The sequence below is a fragment of the Lutra lutra genome, chromosome 14, assembly GCF_902655055.1.
Source record: "Lutra lutra chromosome 14, mLutLut1.2, whole genome shotgun sequence".
NCBI classification, from domain to species: Eukaryota; Metazoa; Chordata; class Mammalia; order Carnivora; family Mustelidae; genus Lutra; species Lutra lutra.
Genome location: NC_062291.1, coordinates 82,694,712 through 82,715,536, shown reverse-complemented (window position 1 = coordinate 82,715,536; position 20,825 = coordinate 82,694,712). Strand labels below are relative to the sequence as shown.

Genomic DNA, 20,825 nt, shown 5'->3' with positions numbered 1-20,825 from the left:
AATCGGGGGGGGGGGGGGGGAGTTAATTTTTTAGAGCTGAGAAGATAAAGTCAGTGGAGCCAGAAAGGATAGGGGGAGCTTGGTGGCATCTTTTGAGAACAAGGAGGGTGGGTGCCATTGTTTGCCCAAGTACATGCTCTTTTTGCTCCGAAGAGGTCTGAGTATACTGGACAGGGTCACCCGGGGTCTTCTGCTTGCTGTGTGAAGGCCACATGCATTCCCAGCGCAAGGCAGAACTCTAAGTCCATCTTAAGTAACTACAGGTAGCAAGAAAGCGTTAACTTAACCAGGTGCCCGAATTTTAATATAATATTTGCAGGGCGCCTAGGTGGCTCAGTCACTCAGCGTCTGCCTTTGGCTCAGGTCATGATCCCAGGGTCCTGGGATCAAGCCCCACATCGGGCTCCCTGCTCGGCAGGAAGCCTGCTTCTCCCTCCTCCACTTCCCCTGCTTGCGTTCCCTCTCTCGCTGTGTCTGTCAAATAAATAAAAATCTTAAAAAAAAATAGATACACAACACATATATAAAATTTGCAGCTAGAGCAGATAGGTGAGCTTAACAGAATTCCCAAATCAGCCTAGTAGTGATCCTTTTTTTATACTGAGATACTTTCATGGCTTAAGGGAACTTGTACCGTACACTTTCCCTTCCTAAGTTGAGTAAACGTGGCCCTGGACATCCTCACTCTTAGTACATGAGACAAAAGATAAATATTGATCAGAGACCCCCTCCTCTGTCCCCTTCACAGCTGCTGACGAAGGGTGACACACTGGTTGGCACTAGAACATGCTGTGCCCACAGTTCGGTGGGCATCCAGAACCCCCACAGCCAGAGCAAGTCCCGCCAGCCAGCCCGTGTCCCTGCAGCCTCCTCCCCGCCGCTCACGTGACCTCTTTAGGAGAGGCGTGCAGAGGACAGAGATCACCCCTCCGTCCTGGCCTGGACTCTTACCGCTTACAGCACATCAGCTCTGCTTCTTTCCCTCTAGACTGTGTTGAAAAGTGGTGTCATGATTACTTCCTCAACTGCTGTGCTCTGAGGATGGCAGACGTTATCCGAGCTGAACTCTTGGAAATTGTCAAGCGAATCGAGCTCCCCTGTGCAGAACCTGCTTTTGGCTCAAAGGAAAATGCTCTGAACATAAAGAAGGCTCTCCTGTCAGGCTACTTCATGCAGGTGAGCGTGGGGCTGGCGGCCTTGGTGTGGGCTTTCCCGAATCTCACCTGTCCGCGACGGTCGGTCAGGAAGCTCTCACCTAGGATTCTTTTGTTGGTGGTAACTTTAAATAAAACTACAAACCTTCTGTTAGTAAAGATTTAGTATTTAAATATACTTCCCCTCAAGGGAATTGAAGGGCTAAGCCAGAGTATGTTCACTTTGTCCAAAAGGACAGGAGGCCTGTTCTCACTGCAGCGGGGACGCTAGGAAAACATGTGCTGTGGCCGAGCTTCAGGTACAGTCCTTCATCTCGCTGGTCTGTGAATTAGCTCACATTTAACTGGTGACAGTAACTCCCAGCCAAGAAATAAAGGCAGTGTCTCATTTGTTTCATCCCCCAAATGAAGGCTGCCTCATAACGCAGCCCCCTCAACTGAAGCACGCCGCCGAGGCGGCCCTGTTCTTCACGTCGTGGTCAGAGAAGCTGTGGTGTTTCTTCTCAAACTCTAAAGTGGTCTTAATAGAGAAAAAAATGACATTTTAACATGAATTTCCTCATCACGTACAGAAAAAGTAAGGTTCCTCCATCACAGTGTTACTGTACTGACTAAAACATGCGGCCCCTAACGTGGCAGGTACCACGCCAGTGTTCACCGCCCAAACGTTCGCCTTTGCAGCCGCGGTCTTCACCCACTGCCTGAAACTGCTGACGGTAGGAATGTCGTCACTGTCTCCAAGTTCTGGGCAAAACCTGTCTGGGGCTTAATTTTTAGGTCTGAAAATAGGAAACATGGGTGGCAGATATGTAATTTTCACGATTTTGAACAGAACACTTTGGAGTTTTTTTAAAGAAAACATTTTTGTCCATTATCTCCATCTTAACACAAAATCTTTTTTCCCCAACACTGCCTGGTAGATCGCACGGGACGTGGACGGGTCGGGTAACTACTTGATGCTGACGCACAAGCAGGTCGCTCAGTTGCACCCGCTGTCCGGCTACTCCGTCACCAAGAAGCTGCCAGAATGGGTGCTCTTCCACAAGTTCAGCATAGCTGAGAACAACTACATCAGGATTACCTCAGAAATCTCTCCTGAACTGTGAGTTTAACAGAAAAAATGAAGTTCTTTTCAACTCATACTTGAGCAAATGACCCATTTGGCTCTTGGGACATTTTCTGTGAGCTTACACTGGCCCCAGTTCCAATTTGTGCAAAGCGTCCCTACTTACAGCAGGTCTCTCCAAATGAGTGTGTAAATGCCCCTCTTTGGGATCACAGCCCGCAGAGGGGCTCCTGGCGGACTGTCGGTGGGGCAGGCGATGCCTGATCTCGGTCAGGGTCATGAGTTTGAGTCCCGTGTTGAGTGTAGAGATTACTTAAAAAAAAAAAAAAAAAAAAAAAAGTGAAATATAGAACAGAGCATAATGCGTCTTAAAAGATATAAAAAGCTGCAGAGAAATAGTGTTTGCAGGTGCAGACCTTGAGGAATGAGCTCAGCCCCCTCTCAGAAGAGAGGTGCCACCGAGACCAGGGCTAGTGGGGAAGAGAGCAGGGAAGGGGAGGTGAGAGACGGGTGGGTACCAGAGGTGTAGGGCTTGTGGGCCACGTGAGGGCCTGGAATTTATCCTAAGCACAGTACGAGACGACTCGAGAGTCTTAAGCAGGAGTAACATCCTCTCCATATACTTTTAAGGATGATTCTGTGGCTACGTGAGTGAAGCACAGGGACAGTAGTGAGAACGAAGACCAGACTCTTGGTGCCACTACAGGTGTGGGTCTCCTGCACGTGCACTCCTGCCTGGACAGTGATGTTCAGGGCAGGAACCAAAAGTAACTAGAAGGTGGACGGGAAGTGGTTTTTGTTAATAAGACAAAGAGGCAAAGACACCCCCCCTCTAACCTACCCAAAGCTCTCGGAAACACCTGATCTGTCTTTCCCATGGTGTGCTGGGCATCACCCACTGTGTGGCATAACACGAGAGAAGCCAACATATTCTAGAAATGCAGTTGGATTAGTTCCATGAAAACCACAGGAAAAAACCACAGGAAGTATTTATTCCACAAAGGCAGACGGAGACGGAAGAATTCACATTAAATACCAGGTCTGCAATGAGATTCTTCCGGAGTGGAAGTTCCCACATGTAATGTTTGTAGCTCTCCCCAAAAAAGAAAAAAAAAAAAGTCTCACCACCTTTATGTTTTCGACAGATTTATGCAGCTGGCACCACCGTACTACTTCAGCAACCTGCCTCCTAGTGAAAGTAAGGATATTCTCCACCAAGTAATGGATCACCTTTCACCTCTTTCAACGATGAAAAAGGACCAGAAAATGTGTGAGAAGTGCCCTGAGACTACTGAGCCAAGATGCACCGTCCAGTGACTCTTTAGAACCTTCTACAGAAAGCAAGATGTGCAATAAGTCCCACCCCTGCCCTCCCCCGCTGGCCTGAACGTCGTTTCACCAGAGTGAGGTGCAGACATTCAACTTGAACAAGGACAGCACACCCCAAACGAGTCTTGAAAAAAATAACACTTTGTATATTATTTAAAAATAAAAAATAGAAGTTTTTATTGAGTTCTTTAAATTACAACTCCACGTTTTCCTTCTTACTGGAAAAGCTTTTAATCCACCAATCATAATTCGACCAAATTTTTTTTAAAAGCTATTTTGTAAATGTGTCACAGACACAAGTGACAGACCCCTACTTTTTTGTAGAGGACCTTACTCTGAATAAAGTCTGGGTTTTTTCAGTAAATCTGAGCTGTTTTCTGGTAATTTTACAAACGCAAAACCACCCCATTACTGTCCATGGGAAACGGGTCAGAGAGAGAGATTCTCCTTCAGTTTATCCATGATTTCGTTCATCCTGTCACCTGGGATCAACATCACAGTTCGCAAGGGCTTCATTGAGACGTCATCAAAGGACCACCTGCCTCCCAGACGAGTGTCACTCTCTTCCTGCACTGAGTAGTTAAACTTCAGGATTGCTTTCTGAACCAAAGATACAAGTTAAAAATTCAGACAACCTAAAGGCAAAACTTATTTACATGGCAGCCAGGAATACTATTTGACGTTTAAGAATGACAGTGAACAACGAAAATAATAGTGAACAAAAGCAAAACATGGAATAAAATAAACTCAAATGGGATATGCAGGTAGAAGTTACAAAATGCTTACCAGATTTCTAACCTACAGAAGCATGGAGAGCAGTGTCCCAGTCCTAAGAGGTTAAGAGCAGCTAAGTGACATATGCTACTACCATTTCTAAGCGTTTATAATTCTGAAGTCCCTCATATTCATTCATATTCATTCTCATTTGATTCTCAATCTTTCAACAGAAAAGTGAAATAAAGGCTTGTAACATTTGACAGTTAATGAAAAGAATGGTCTTCAAACATGGGTGTTTCCCCATTGTCTTGGCTGCTCCCTTGGAATCAAGCCATGTGAAAACGGGGAGGTCTGCATAACCAGGCCGTCTTAAAAAACCCATCCAGGGGCGCCTGGGTGGCTCAGTGGATTAAGCCGCTGCCTTCGGCTCAGGTCATGATCTCAGGGTCCTGGGATCGAGTCCGGAATCGGGCTCTCTGCTCGGCAGGGTGCCTGCTTCCCTCTCTCTCTCTCTCTCTCACTGCCTGCCTCTCCATCTACTTGTGATCTCTCTCTGTCAAATAAATAAATAAAATCTTTAAAAACAAACAAACAACAAACAAACAAACAAAACCCATCCAGCCTGCCCTGAAACTCTAAGGTGCTCAGGCATAAAAATTTAACTTTCACTATTTACTTCCTAAAAAACAAGGGCAGAGCTGAACCTGTGGTACTTGTGTTTAGTCAAAGGCTTTTTAAAAAGTAGTGACAGATGCGGGTGCCTGGGGGCCTCAGTCGGTTAAGCAACTGCCTAGGGCTCAGGTCATGATCTCAGGGTCCTGGGATGGAGCCCCATGCAGCTCCCTGCTCAGCGAGGAGTCTGTTTCTCCCTCACCCATTGTGCTTACTCTCCCTCCCTCTCAAATAAATAAAACCTTAAATTAAAAAAAAAAAAGAAAAGAAAAAAAAGAAAGAAAAAAGTAGTAACTGATGTTCTCTAATCCAGGAAAGTAAGTTACCCCTCGGATTTACTTAGCAGGTCAGGGTGAGAAAGCGTATTCTCTGGTATCTGGTTGCCCATCATGGCACAAGCCCCTTTCTGCAAGAAAAGGGGCTAGGAATCCCACAAGTGGGAGGACATCCAGGACCGAGGGCACAGAGAACCATATAAGCCACCACTGGGGAGTAGGGCCTGCCCCAGCTTTCACATTAATGGCCTGCATGACCTCAGATAATGGCTCTAATCTCCCTCAGACTCAATGTCCCCCATCAGTACACCAGGACCAACGTCTCCCTCACAGAGTGATTCTAGAATTACAGATCTTCTAGTGAGCGTATTGAGTGCCTGATCACCATTCAACATTCATGACTTTTCTCCTCCCACGCTCTGCCCTGGGGGCTGGGGGGCTGGGGACGAACCTGCTGGGGAATGTACTAGGTGTGGGGAATGCATCAGCCACAGCTGCCGGTAACATGGAGACACGGCGCCAGCAACATGGAGACACGGCCGCCGTCCTCCGAGCACTCTGCCATAAACCGGGGAGCAGTCGATCCTGCCTATTGTCAAGAAAATCCTTGTTTACATTCAAACAAATAGATGACAACAGGACAGTCTTACCTCATAAAAAAATTCTTCCTCTGCATTGGCAAACATTAATTCCTCTTTCTCTTGGTTATTCCCTTTCTTTCTGGAATTTTTTCCAGCTTCCACAAACGTCTTGCTTATCAGAAGGTAGAAGTAACACTTCCCACATGGCTTGTTAGTTTTGTGTGCCTCTGCTAGTTCTTTCCTACAAAGCAGAACAGAGACGGTCTGCCTGCTGAGCCCGGTGAAACCCATCCACAAACCAGAGCACAGGGCAAACCAGTGAGGCCTCTGCAGGGGTGGGGTCTGTTGTCTCAGACACAGGCTTGATGGACAGAGATCGGATCTGGACACTTCTAAAGCCAAGAGTTTACCTATGTGGTCCCCTGCACTGTGATGGACTATGGCCGTATTTTACAGGACGCAGTGGGATGTATCCCTCAGGCGATGCTGAGCTGTGGACACACAGCAAATAACAGGAGTCTTACATTTATCAACGTCACTGCTCTGCCTCTGCAGATATTAAAAATAGGTAAGAATCTGGATTTTTAAAAACAAATGTTTAAGAGAGCATCAACCAATGTCATTAGAACATGTGATGACCAGTCTCCAAGCACTAGAGCCCGGAACTATGACGAGTCTTGGCATACTGCAGAAATGGCATGACAGGACAGATTCCCCTAGATTCTAGAAGAGTCCGTGGAGTGGCAACGTAGCCTTCGGAAAACTGTGCATGTCCCTGTGCATCTGGCTAATCAAAGATGTAAAGACTTCAGCTTTCTTTAACAGAGGACCTGGGGAAAGCACATCCCCCTCCTGTGAAACCAAATAAACATGAGCACCACCGGATCAGGAAAAGGAAAAAAAAACAAAGAGAAAAACGGGAGCTGGGCATCGGGGGAGAGCAGGGTTGAGAGTAAAACTAGAAAGCGACGAACCGGTTCAGTGGGAACCCTGAAGGTTCACCTGTCCTTACATGCCCACCACTGGCTAGCGGGCACACAGTACCACGACCCCGGCGCAAGGGCGTCCATCTGGATTTCCACCCTGCTCTACCCCAAAGCACTGCAATCCCAGTCCTTAGCTCTTCTTAACAATTAAAATGTTGTAAACCTAAAACCCCCGCATTAAGAAAGTACAACAGGGGCACCTGGGTGGCTCAGTCTGTTGAGCTTCTGACTCTTGGTTTCGGCTCAGGTCATGATCTTAGGGTCATTTAAAAAAAACAAAAAAACCCACAAAGAAGTAAAAACAGCAAACCCCAAAACACGAGAGACACAGTATCAGGACTGCTGCCTCCTTCATTACAAAACATCCCAGTGGAATTCAAGAGTTGTACTGGTTTGTTACTGGACTGTTCGGCACTGTGTCCGTGTCACAGAAATCTGGCAGGAGGACAACTTTAGACCAGTAGGGGGTAAAAAAACCTATATAAACTCATCTGTGTTTACACCCCGCACACCTGGTAAGACTGTTCATACTGTCACAAGTCACGAAAGAGCCCACTGTCAAGAAGGGACATGCCCCCGGGAGGAAGTGGCCTCTGCTCACTGGAGCCGCAAGGCCGCCAAGACGGCAGGTGCGGGTGGCGCGCTTCCTGCCATCACTGGCTCAAAAGCCTGCGCCGAACCCCACCCCCCACCCCACCCCGGGAGCATAGCCACGGCGCGGAGGCAGGCGGCGCAGGCTCTTACTGGAGCTGCTGATGCATGGGCAGCGCGATCTGAGGAGGGACGTTGATGAACCTCTCGCTGAGGAGCAAGCCCACGGGCTTGGAGGTGTCGTTCAGATGTGCGTCCAGCTGTTCCACCAAGCTCTTCCCACAGCTCTTCTCACAGGAGCTCAGGATCAGCTCTTTAATCTGCTCGGCACACTGGGTGCCCTAGGAAGCCAAGACAAGGTCGCTGTTCGGTACAGGCCACACCAGGAGCAGAAACCAGAGCGCTGAATATCACCTTCTACCGAACCGTGAGGGCAGTCCCCTGCCACCTCCTTTAAAGCCCGCCTGTCCTCTGTGCTGACCGCTCAAGCATCTCTCCGAGTCTCTACACCTGGTTATTTACGGTCCCACGAACAGTGGTGACAGTGAGACACCACACACAAGAACAGCAATTCCAGTCCATCTTGTAAAGACAGATGGGAAGAACTGGAAAGTTCACAAAAAACCTGAAGGTGAAGTTTGACATGAACTTCTTCTGACGAAAGTAAACAGCTGGTTTTCCCTTTTTATTAAAACTCATCGAGGGACGCCTGGGTGGCTCAGTCATTAGGCGTCTGCCTTCAGCTCAGGTCATGATCCCAGAGTCCTGGGATCAAGTCCCGCATCGGGCTCCCTGCCCCGCAGGAAGCCTGCTTCTCCCTCTCCTACTCCCCCTGCTTCTGGTCCCTCTCTCCCTGTGCCTCTCTCTGTCAAATAAATAAATAAAATCTTAAAAAAAAAAAAAATTCAGAGAGTCAGTAGAGATGAATGGAAACACGAGTGAAGGTCAGAACTTGCTGCAGGAAGCAACGAAGCCTACAAGGAAAGGAAGAGCCGCAGGCCGGCAGAGCCACCAGCTCCGGGATTGATACCAACACCGGGACCCCAGTTCTGGATGGTTCTCTACACCCCAGGGAGCCAGGACTTTCACGAAAGAGATCATTCAGCACAAAAACACTCTCATGTTAAAAAAGATTATAGTGGGGCGCCTGAGTGGCTCAGTCAGTGAAGCGTCTGCCTTTGGCTTGGGTCATGATCTCAGGGTCCTGGGATCGAGCCCTCTGTCGGGCTTCCTGCTTAGCAGGGAGTCAGCTTCTCCCTCTCCCTCTCTCAAATAAAATCCTAAAAATAAGATTACAGTAAGAGTTCACAAAAGCACATATCCTTATTGTTGTTAATTTCACAGTCTGACATAAACAACACCATCACCATGCATTAAACAGAAGTGACTGGGGTCTAAGGCACAGGTACTCAGATGCCACCAGTGAAACCAACCTTTCTTTCAGTTAAATTTAAAAGACTTATGAATCCAAAAATCTCATCTTCATCCACATCGTCATCGCTGTCTTCTGAAACATCAGTTTGCTATTTGAGAAAGAAAAAGAATTAAAACCGTATGTCTGGTTGGGAGGAAGCAGAACACCAATTCGCACTGCAGTTTTCAAAATTTCCCTGGCTGCCGTCGCCATAGGGAAGCAGCGCACATAGGACCGTGGGCCTCTCTTGGGTCTGCTCCCCCTTTCTACATTCAGGTGACTGCTTCCTGCTCCAAATTTTCTTTATGCTGGATTCTCAATATATTACCAATCCAGACGAGATAAAACCTCTTGAGATCAACCACTTCTGTCTTCTAAGTGACCTGGCCCAGGCCAGCCCTGCTCGGTCCTCCGGGGGCCCTCCACCCACACGCCCCCAGAGCACAGACCAGTCCTAAGCAGCGGGGAGAGCGAACAACGCTTGAAGAAGAAAAGGGGGGCAAGAAAGGGAATGAAATAGGAACAGAGAACTAAGAATGAAATGCTTGACTCCAACGTGAACTTGCTGACTCTACTGACAGCCCCTTCCCTGGGCCTTCCCGCTCCTTCCACATCTTCCTCCACGTGGCCTGCCCGGGCTTGTTCAGGCTGTGCACTCTCACGGTGTCCCCAGCACCTGGGATGGCAGGGACCCACACAAGTGTCCCGTGTGTGTCCCGGACACGCTCCCTCAAGAAGGGACTGACATGAGCTCTCGCTGCAGCACCACCGGCTCCCAGCCAGACAGCTGAAGGAGCAGGGGCGCTCTAGGCGGCTCTGGGCGGGAACGGAGCAACGGCACATGCGTCTATGGGGCCAGGACGTCAGGCCAGTGGCTGAGGGGGCCTGGCCTCATGGGAGAGACCTGGGGAAGTGGCTCCTGGATGTAAGGCAGCACAGCCACCGACGGGGGACGCGGCCAAGGGGCTGCCAGGCCGTTAAAGACCACCGGTTTCTTCCTGCGGCACAAGAAAGGGTGCGGTGGCCGCGGAAATGGAACTGTGTGCCAAAACGAGAGCCGCTGCAAGCGCCAGAATCAAGAGGAGGCACGGACAGAGCAGGACAGTAACGCAGAAGGACACAAACGTGACACGTGAGAGCGCCAGGGCGTATCTGCTCAGAAGGAAATGGAAAGAAGAGAACACATCCACCAGCCCCTGTCCCTCAAGAGCAAACGGGAGACAGACGTCCTGCACCTCACAGTCTCCCACCTACTGTAGCAAAATACGCGCAGCACCGACAGAGCGCCAGGGGAGGAAAAGGGACCCTGGGTGCCGAATCCTAAGCAATCCCCCAAACTGGGGCACCTGGCTGGCTCAGCCGGAGGGGAATGCGACTCTTGATCTCAAGGTTGTGAGTTGGTTGAGCAGAGAGCTTAGTTAAGAAAACAAAGAAAGAAAAGAAACCCCCCAAATGGTCACTGGGCTCACGGGCAGTTAGCATCCCCTGGGGCACACTCCCCGGTCCTCCTTAACCAGTGACCAACGCCCAAAGCAACACTGCAAGCGGCTGCCTCTCCGTGGGGTCAGGGTCACAGTCCCATCAGCCTCATCCATGACCACCTGCCCCCCGCAGCAACAGCCCCGCCTGCGTGACCCGTTCACCGCCCCCTCCCATACCCCATCCCATCCCTCCAGCCTCCAGGTCAACACAATTCCGGGGACTTCAGGCCTGAGCAACCGCACCTCACACCTCACCCCGGAATCTCGCTCTACACAACCCACATGTGCAGTTCGGGGCCACCCCTTGCCCTTCCCCTCCACAGCCCTAGGATCCACCTTCTCTGCAAGAGTCCTAGAGGCTCTGGTGGAAGTTCTGGGCAGTCCCTCTCCTAGGGACAGAGTCTTTGTGGCTGGGACACATCAAGTACCTCTGTGGAGGCCAAAAGCCGTAACTGTCACGGTGAAGTTATTTGTGTCATCGTCCCGTGAAGACTGAATCCCCCCACTGACAGCAAAGCTCTTCCAAGAATAAAAGTGACAGTTTCTTATTGGACGGTCTTAGGACACGATTAGGAGGTGGAGGAGGGGGCACCTGGGTGGCTCAGTGGGTTAAAGCATTTGCCTTCGGCTTGGGTCATGATCCCAGAGTCCTGGGATCGAGCCCCGCTCTCGGCTCAGCGGGGAGCCTGCTTGCTCCTCTCTCTCTCTGCCTGCCTCTCTGCCTGCTTGTGATCTCTGTCTGTCAAATAAATAAATAAAATCTTTAAAAAAAAAAAAAAAGGTGGAGGAGGGTCAGTCACGTCTCTGCCACACTGAGGAGGCACCTAGGATGGAAAACTGAAGCCAGCCACGCCACACCATTCTCACTCAGGCTGTTAGTGACAGAGGGATCATAGATATACGACCCTGGGGCTACACCCCGGGGCTACGTAGCTGCTCTCCACGCTGCCCAGGACTCACCCTGCAGCTCTCCTGGAGCCTGGGGCACCGTTGGGAGGTCTCAGGGTAGTTATCTAAGGTAGGGCCTCTTTAGGGAAGATCAGAACAAGCCTCCCCGCATTCTGGTCAGGGCATGCGTTAGCCTCCCTGGGGCCCAGAGCACAGAGCCCACAGGAGGTCCCGGCGCGAGCACAAACAAGATGGAGTCAGTGTGGTCAGCATGCCTACAGACACCATTGGCTGGAGAGGACACGTGTTTGGTAAAGGGGCCTGCTTCTCCCATGCTCTAATAAAAGAAAGCTACTGGCGGTGCTACTCCCTTCACTCTGACATTTCATGCCATGAGGTTTAGCAACAGGGATGCTGATGACCCTATCCGACAGTTCCAGAACCTCAGGGGAGTACTGGTGGGAAGAGCCAGATCGGGGTGTTGAGGAGAGGAGGCAGAGGCTTCGAATGCCAACTCTCTCGAGACCTGCGGCTTTGACAACAAAGGAGGTGGCTCAAGGTGCGGCCGTGAGCGCAAGCTTCAGACTGAAGGGCCGCTGCGAGCTTCAGACTGAAGGGCCGCTGCTTTTGCATCGTGATGCAGACAGTGTGGGCCGGGCCCTCGGGCCGGGAGGAGACCAAGCGTGGGTGTCGCCGCTCCAGCACTCACCACGCACCCACGCTCGGAGCACCCTGCGCTCAGCAACTCCTGCTGCTTCCGAACCATGGCACCGCACGAAGCAGGGACCAGGACCACCCTCGTTTCCAGAGGTGGATGAGGAAATGGACCAAGGTCACTGTGGCAGATTCTATTTTCCACAGATGGCCGCTCCAGCTCCACGTTCTGACAAAGGACCTCGTCCCTCCTCCCTCCAAGTGGTGGGGTCTGTCACCCTCCCCTAGAGCCTGTGCAGACCTTCATGTCTGATTATGAGGACAGCGGAAATACAATGCTGTGCACTTGTGCCTGGTTCTTTGGGGCTGTTTGCTCCTGGAACCCAGCCACTGTGCAGAGGGGCCCACCCCGCGGAGGAATGGAGGCCCCTGGCCCAGTCCCAGCAGGGCTCCCCGTGGACAGCCAGCACCAACCTGCTGGTCACGTGAGTAAGCCATCTTGAAAGTGAATCCTCTGGCCCCCCACTGACCCTCTCTAGCTAATGTGACATGGAGCAGACCGGAGTTGTCCTCACTGAGCTGTGTCCAAAAAAGCCAAAGAAGGGACCATTGCTATCCTAGGACACTAAACTGAGGGCAGGAGGCAGACAGAAAACCAAAAGCATCATCAGGAGCAGCAGGGGCAGGACTCACCCTCCTGCTGTGCCTCCTCCAAAAGCTCCCTCTGGTGCTTAATGCCACTTCCTTCTAGGTCACCCGCGCCCCCGGTGTGGCCACCAGTGACCCCTAGCATGGCTCCTTTACAGACTCCACCATTGACCTACTTCCCCAAGTAACTGTGCTATCAGCAGTGTCCATCCCCACCCTCCCTGGGTAAACCATCCATCCGCTGAGACCGCCCAAATCCAGCCGCTGCTCACACCTCCCCAGGACGTGTCACCTGCAAATCAAACTCAACAAGTGCGCACCCAAACCCAGGCTGCCTCCTGACCCCCTCATCCTCCATGTTTGCTATCTTGGTTGTAGGAGCCAGACACGTGGGAGCCACCCTTGACTCCTTTCCCCTCAGTCAGACCAGTTACTCACTAAGCCCCATCATACCTCATCTCCCAAATATCTCCCTTCTCTTGCTATCCATTGCCAGCCCCAGGATTCCTACACTCAGTAATCTTGGAAATTACTGGAATGGTTTTTAACCAGTCTCCCTTCCTCCAGTGACACCTCTTTCCAGTTTGAGCTCCTGGCCTACCAGCTAAACATCAGGAGGATCTTAACAGGCCAAAAAAATAATCAGAACAAGCATAACCGTCCTGCTTACCTTTATCACACTCCCAATGTGGTTCTGTTGAATTAAGAGATCCGTTAGTTCTGCCGTGTTCACAGGAGCCTTCAGGAAAAGCTAAGAGGAGGGAAAACAAAACTTATTTTAAATGAAAATCAAAGCATAATTTTTAATAAAACTTCTAATATCCATACGCAAACAATGAAATATCAATGATGAAAAAGACACCTCAAAAGAGCGATCCCAGGAGGAAAGGAAAAGCCCAGAAAAATCGAAGCTCAAGGAAATCAAACTGAAGGGACAATCAGGGGTAAGACAGGACGTGTAGGGGAGGGGAAGAGAAGGACAGACAAAAGGCCAAAGAATGTGGTGCCTGGACACTGGAAGCTCTGAAGGGTAAAACCAAAGCCACCGTATAGGGTGAGGACTGTGTAGAAGCAGCAAGCCTGATTCTGCGGCACCAGCTGGTGCACTCAGCGATAGAACTATGGAAGAATTCTTCGGCCCCACAGAGCTTAGACAGGAGTAAGAGAAAAACAGTAGAGTAGCTCAAATAATTAGCACATGAAAAGGAAGGCATTTTAGCACCCAGTGCACTTATTAACATATGAATCGGAGGCTCCCAAGGGAGTTAGCCAGAGAAGAAAAGAGGAACTGTCCTTCCTTCTCTGCAGGGTAGAGGGAATAAGAATGGGAATTCTAAAATAAAGGATGAAATCTGACCTAGCTTGTGCGGAATGGCCTGATTTTCTTAGAAGAGATTTGTGCAGAGGGGTAAAGACCATACCTGCTGTAGTAACTTCTTAATTCCGTCATAATCCTTATCGGAGATGGAATAAGCTTCAAATTCAACATTCACTTCCTGTAAATAATGATGTGGGGAAACAAAGGCAGACAAAAATTATTAAATTTCCTTACTACCTACAGCCTACTGACAAGTCCTTGAAACAGGCAGAGTGGCATTCCTCTAGGGACTCAACTGCCTTAATATTAATACTTTGCTAAGAGCAACAGGCAATCTTAGCCCAAACCCCAGGATCCTGTAAATCTACTTTATCATATAAAAATTCCTTCCAAAACTTCCTTTATCTCTACCCTCCCTCTCCAAGATACACGTTGGCAATCGCATATGACCCACAGATATACATCTGAAGGGTCTCATGGATCAGGTTTTATTAGACAGTAATAAATGGCCTTTTCCCAACAAGAGCTAGCCCCCGCAAGGTCCTGGAAACCTTGCTTCCAAAATTCCTGAGACTCACGATATCCCTAACCCCCTCCCAACGTGAAAGTATATAATGGGCCACTCCTCAGGACCCAGTGAGGCTCTTTCTGCCCACAGGTCCTGTCCTTCTGCTTCAATAAAACCACCTTTTTGCACCAAAGAAGCTATTGGCATTTTCCATTCTCTGCTTTATGGAGAAGAAACAGAAAAACAACCAAGTATTTTGAATGGAACAAAGAGCAATAAAGCAGAGAAAAAATATGTAAAGATGTCTCAGGTTCTCCACAGCTTTCTAGGCTCAAGGTCCCAGCCCCTTCCTGCCTCGGAGGTCCAAGGTACCCTTGCATTCTTACTTCAAACTCCCCATCTTCTGAAGCTCCCTTCCAAGGGTCACTGTTGCACACAAGAAAGAGTCCTAACCACATGGCCACAAGAATTTAACATGCCTAGTGCTTTTCTTCTCATCGTTTCAATACCCTGACCTATTTCTTGAAGTTCTCATATCTACTTTCTATCCCCTTTCTGCTTGTTGCCGCAAAGCCAATCACCCTGTTTCTAAATCAGACTTAACACACACACACACACACGCATGCGCGCGCATTTCCTTCCTTACATACATAGCATTCCTAAGGCAGATTTTGAATTTCAAATATAAATCTCATAGATTCATTCACCACGGGAATGAGCTGTGGGTGAGTGAACATCTCAGAAACTAAAAGCCCCATTCGAATAAATAAAGGAATCAAGATCCACCGAGTGTAGGGAACTGCCCTGAAAGCCCTAAGAATTTCTTCAGTCAAAAAAGTAATACATTTCACCGGTAAACACTACAAGAGACCAGAGATTACAGAGTTGGTAGTCTTATTACCCACCCCCAACTCCTACTCTTCAGAGGTTACTATCAGTAGTTAAGTTAATCTTTCAAGGGGTTTTCGACACGTAATCAAATTTATTTCCTGTTTCTTTCCCCTACAGAGACTACACTACACAGACTGTCTTCACTTAACCTGCTGTGTATCCTCTGTCTTAAACGGTGATAACTCCTAACTTCAGAAGGTTGATGTGAATATTAAACGAGCTGGGGCGCCTGGGTGGCTCAATGGGTTAAGCCTCTACCTTCGGCTCAGCTCGGGTCATGGTCTCAGGGTCCTGGGATTGAGCCCCGCATCTCTGCTCAGCAGAGAGCCTGCTTCCTCCCAGCCCCACTGCCTACTTGTGATATCTCTCTGTCAAATAATAAAATCTTTAAAAAAAAATTAAATGAGTTAATACAATGTGCACAAAGCCTGGAAACATTATTATTATGACTGAAGAATAAATTCTTTCCATTCAATTACTGTATCAGGAGATGGGCACATTTTTAGTTTTGACAATTACTGTCAAATTGCCCTCCGAAGACATTGCAAATTATACTCCAACCAACAGTACCCATGCCTGTTTTCTTACACTACAGTCAACGACCATTCTCACACTAATTTTTTTTTAATTTTTTACTTATTTGAGAGAGAGAGAGAGTACAAGTAGGCAGAGCAGCAAAGGGAGAGGGAGACCGAGAAGCAGGCTCACTGCTTAGCAGGGAGCCCGATGCAGGGCTTGATCCCAGAGTCCTGGGATCATGACCTGAGCTGAAGGTAGACAGCCAACTGAGCCACCCAGATGCCCCCTCACACTAATTTTTAATCACTGGAGTGGGACAGACTATCCATGTCAACGAAAGCACTGATTTCTGTAATCCAAAATTCGCAAAACAGCCCATTAAAGTTCTAAGTGAAAAAAGGTGAGATCACATTCAAGGTACGGGGCCAAAGTCAAGAGCTGATTTCTGAGGGAAAGTTCTGTTCAAAGGAAGATTTACCATATACCCACGCCAGTCTGAGCCCTAAGCCTGAATCACGTTTATATCGGATTTGACTTCCCCTCAGTTTCTCTTGCTTATTCTGTTGTGGCCACATTAGCTACCTTTCTGTCCGTCAACCAGAAGGTCTTCGGATTTTCTTATAAATTAAATGAAAAGTCAGTGGAGTGTTCTGAACAGGGAAAAGAGAACAGACCTACATTTTAAAAAGATCTCTCTGGAGGTACCTGGCCGGCTCAGTAGGAAAAGCATGTGACTCCTGTTTGTGCATTTGAGCCCCATGCTGGCCTTAGAGGTTACTAAAAAATAAATAAACTTCAAAGTAAGGTATTTAGCATTCCTGATATCGTGTAATAAAATGAAATAAAAAGATCTCTCTGGCTGCGGGTGTAGAGATGGTACAGGAACAAGAATGGAAGAGAGCAAGCCACTTAAGTGACTACAGGAGTCCAGTCAAGCGATGGTGGAAGCAGGTACTGAGTCTGTTGGAGAATCAATGATGAAAAGTGTCTGGGTACAAAAGTAGAGCTAACAGATTTATTGACAGACTGTGGGATATAAGATGCAAAAAGGGAGGAATTAAAGTTAGTTACCGGGTTTGTGGTTTGAGCAACTTAGCGAATACGGGAACCATTTACAGAAATGGCAAAGATTAGGAGCTGGAGCATGAAATGCAAATTCTGCTTTGAACCCATGAAGTTTTAGGTACCTACTGGGCACACAGTGCTCTGAAGGATCATTCAGTCCTGATTAATTCATTCAACAAATATTAAGCACCTGTAATGCCAAGCAGTATGGTAGGAGATATGTTGGAAAAAAGGAACCCGGTTTTCTAAGAACCCATCACCAGGGTCGGTGAGTGGGGCAGGGGCAGGTGCCCGGAGGCAGAAGATAAGCTTAGCTGGGTTAGACTAGGAAGGACGGGAAAACACCGCAGGATGAAGAGCACCGGGGGAGACTCTCGACAAAGCGGACCGAGAAGGCCTTCGAACAACGGAAAGAGGGCCGCGGAGAGTGAGGAAGGCAACAAGAACCTGGCTGCAGGCTGGGCTGAGAATAAACTGCAGCCCCTGTTGAATGGATTTGGGGCTTTTACAAAAGGCCACTGAGGAAAGGGCTGTGGCGGGTGTTCCCGGAGAGGTGGGAGGGCCGAACCCGCTGGGTAGGACTTCTGAAAATAGTAGTAGTAACTCCTGTGGCTGCAATGTGTGAAAGACTCAAGTGGAACCCGAGCAGGGCACTCTTATCATCTCCAGTTTCTGCTCAGACCCTGAGGTACCGGCAGTCGCTCCTCCGAGCAGCTCACTCAGCCACACGGCTCTGGCGGCCAGAAACTTTTTTCCCAGACATAAACGAAACTGGGGTCGCGTGTTTTCTCACCTCGTGGATGCTCTCGTCGTCTTCATCCTCTTCTTCGTCACTGTCTTCATCGTCTTCGTCCTCATCTTCCACTTCATCTTCCTCTTCTTCCTCGTCGCGGTGGACGGGGACGCCTGGGGCTTGCGGAACCCCACTTCCCACCGCACGCCGCTTGGGCCTGGACGCCATGTTGCCGGCCTCACTGCGCCTGCGCAACTCCCACGAGCCCGCCCTTCCGGACCCGCTCACACAGGCCGCGGCGAGTGACAGGCGACTGACAGCCTCGCCGCTGAGTCGGCGTCAGTCCAGGGCCCCTAATGGATTCCACGGCCGTGATGCCTAGGAGTCAAGTCAAGTTTCAGGTCCCATTTGGCATTTTCTTCCCCCTCTCCATCCTCCCTGACTCCTACCAACGCTCCCCCTCCCCTTCGCTCAGTGGTTCGATCCATCTGGGCCCGCCCTCCCCGGGCCTGGCTGTCTGCGCATGCGCGCGCTCCAGCTGTGAGCCGCTCGGCTTCGGGGACCGGTGGTCTCCCGGTCGAGGCCGCGTGGCTGCGCGTTGGCTGTCTCCATGGCAGCAGAGACCACGTGGTGAGGGGGCCGCCCACCAGGCTCTAATGTCCAGTCGAGGCACCGCGGATTCATCTGCGCCGCGAGGCACCGCCCCCGACAGGGCGCCCCCCGAGTGCTGGGAACTGGCCCAGCGCCTACCCTTTCCGGGCCCCGCAGCCGGGCGAGGTAGGTGTCGCCGCCCACGGTGCCGACGATGACCCTGAGGCCCGCGGACGCGCAAGGCTAGCCTGCGGCGCCTGCCAGAGCGTTACGTGTGGGGAGCGGAACCCCGAGGCCGCTGCTGGTCAGGGCGGGGGCCGTGGCCCGGGGCCAGCGATCGAACGCGGATGGCAGGTCGTTAGGCTCGCGCAGGTGTCTGCAGGACCGGGCTTGGGCCCCCCAGCACCGTCGGTAGCATGGTCTGGTCCGCGGTTGAATGAATCTCACCGGAGCCCTGCCCCCAACCGACGCTCTTTAAGCGCACTTCTTGACGAACTTTCTTTAAGATAGGCATTAACCTTAAATGCTTCAGGTCCATTGGGGGGAAATCTGAACCACGGAGCAGAGCCTTCTTTGAGAGAACAGAGTGGAGGGGACTGTGGTCCGCTAGACAGTGTATGCTGTGCTGCAGCAGCCAGTTGTGGCGGAGGGGACTTGCTGTCCCAGTGCCCGTCGGGTCTTTAAACTTCAAGAGAACCTGGAGTTCGACAAGATCGATCCTGATTTTTAACACCTGTGCCAAGTAAAACTTAGTACCCAGTCAGGTTTATCTCACGGACTACCAGTATGCAGCTATTCATTGTAAAGGCTATTTGGAAGGAAAGTCCTTAATTAAAGAAGAAATCAGGTATCTGAGAAGGATGTCTGTGGTTTTCTTTCCTCTGTAAAATTAGAAAAGTGGGTTGGATACCTCTAATTCTAGATATGGAAGGAGCTGCGCCTTGTAGTGAGGGGGCTGCTGCCCAGAGGTTTAAGCAGAAGCCTGAAAAGCTCAGTGATCCTTCAGCAGCAGGAAATGTAGTCAGGATAAGGTAAGGGTCCCTGGAGCCCCATGATTGTGTTCTGTGGGTTTCGTTGTTCCTGAGAGTCTCCGCTACCAGGCCACAGCCTGGATATTGATAGACATGCATATCAGGGATTCACATCTGATGGGATAGCTTAAAATGCCCCCTTTCCATCCCACAACTATGTAAAAACATTTTTCTGAAATGTACAAGACAGGAAGCTATTAAATAAAATAAAAAGAGATACCATAAGGCTAAAATTAGAAAAAGGACTCAAAGGCACAGGGCCAGCCTATCAACAGAGTTGCACTCAGACATCAGGGATAATCTTTTCCGTTTCTTTTACTACTTTCTTGTAGTAAAACAAACATAACAAAACTTATCATGTTAATCATTTCTAAACATACAGTTTAGTGGCATCAAGGATATTGACTTTGTTGTGCAACAACCACCATCATCCATTCCCAGACCTTCTTCATCTTGCAAAACTAGACAATAACTCCCATTTCCTCCTTGCCCAGTCCCTGGAAACCATGATTCTGTTCTCCGTCTCTATGAATTTGACTACTCTAGAAGAGTCCTGTAGTATTTTTTTCTGCAATTGTTTATTTCACTTAGCATAAACTCCTCATGGTTCATCCATGTTGTAGCATGTGTCAGAATTTACTTTTTAAGGCTGAATGATATTCCTTTGTACATATATATCTCATTTTGTCTATCCGTTCGTCCATTGGTGGGTACTTGGGTTGCTTCTACTTTTTGACTATTGTGAATAACGCTGCTGTGAACTTGGATGTACAAATACCTGATTAAGTCTCTGCTTTTACATTTTTGGGTGTGTATACCCAGAAGTGGAACTGTTGGATCATATGGTAATTCTTTCTGTGTTTGCTGTTTTTTTGAAGGACTGTACTTTTTTGTAGTTCGCAAATTTTCCAGGGAACATGTATTGCGTTGAGAAGAGATCGAGGGAAAAACCTTACTTTGTGTCCTCAGACTAGCTCTCAGTGTGGAGTGAATGGTCAGAGTGTGAAGTAGCATAGAGTGTCTTACAGGAGTTGAGAAATGGTGCAAGTGCTTAGGGAATGGGCACGGGCTTCAGACTGGGATTAAATCCTACCCCTGCCACTCAGTGTGCTGTGTGAATTTGGGCATATCGGAGTTTTGGTTTCCACTTCTGTGGAATAAAGATAATAATACCTACCCTTTCTGGTTTAAATGAGGATTGAGATCCTGCAACATAAAATGCTTAGCCCCATAAATTGCTCAAAGTAAATGCTCACTAAAAGGGCGGCTCTTGGAAGCCCTGGGTAGCTCAGTTGGTTAAGCATCTGCCTTTGGCTCAGGTCATGATCCCAGAGTCCTAGGATCAAGTTCCTCACTGGGCTGCTTGCTAAGTGGGGAGCCTGCTTCTCCCTTTGCTGTTCCCCCTGCCTGTGCTTTTTCTCCCTCCCTCCCTCTCTCTCTAATAAATAAATAAAACCTTTAAAAAGCGGGGGAAGCAGTGGTTGTTAGTGCTGGGAGAGCAGCAGGACTTTTCGCATTAAGTTATGGTTATCTTGTGTCCCCGCCAAATTCCTTAGGTCGAAGCTCTAATCCCCAATGAGACTTTATTTCGATATAGAGCCTTTGAAGAGGCAACGAAGGGTCATGCCTGATTGGTTGAGCATGACTTTGATGTCAGGGTCATCAGTTCAAGCCTCATGTTGGGCATGGCACCTACTGGGGAAAAAAAAAAAG

General features: G+C 49.3%; 3 protein-coding genes across 7 annotated transcripts in view; 2 read left to right on the top strand and 1 right to left on the bottom strand.

The window, feature by feature from the left end:
- Positions 1–3,742, top strand: part of DHX32 (DEAH-box helicase 32 (putative)) — a 57,209-nt gene extending 53,467 nt beyond the window's left edge. For all 3 annotated transcript variants that reach the window (XM_047702942.1, XM_047702941.1, XM_047702943.1), the window contains exons 10-12: positions 989–1,176; positions 2,075–2,256; positions 3,366–3,742. In XM_047702942.1, coding sequence (XP_047558898.1) covers positions 989–1,176; positions 2,075–2,256; positions 3,366–3,537 — 542 coding nt within the window. In that variant the 3' untranslated portion in view covers positions 3,538–3,742. The remainder of the gene's footprint in view (positions 1–988; positions 1,177–2,074; positions 2,257–3,365) is intronic.
- Positions 3,697–17,783, bottom strand: BCCIP (BRCA2 and CDKN1A interacting protein). The gene is made up of 7 exons (XM_047702948.1): positions 17,551–17,783; positions 13,878–13,952; positions 13,127–13,207; positions 8,805–8,894; positions 7,525–7,712; positions 5,864–6,035; positions 3,697–4,149 (listed from the first exon to the last, which is right to left on the bottom strand). Exons 1-7 carry the CDS (start codon positions 17,716–17,718, stop codon positions 3,979–3,981), a joined length of 945 nt encoding a protein of 314 aa, XP_047558904.1. The 5' UTR covers positions 17,719–17,783; the 3' UTR covers positions 3,697–3,978.
- Positions 17,784–18,002: 219 nt separating this feature from the next.
- The window catches only part of UROS (uroporphyrinogen III synthase), a 30,084-nt gene continuing 27,261 nt past the window's right edge, over positions 18,003–20,825 (top strand). The window contains exon 1 of one of the 3 annotated variants that reach the window (XM_047702944.1): positions 18,003–18,267. In XM_047702944.1, coding sequence (XP_047558900.1) covers positions 18,147–18,267 — 121 coding nt within the window. In that variant the 5' untranslated portion in view covers positions 18,003–18,146. The remainder of the gene's footprint in view (positions 18,268–20,825) is intronic. The other 2 variants (XM_047702945.1, XM_047702946.1) reach the window with 2 other exon arrangements.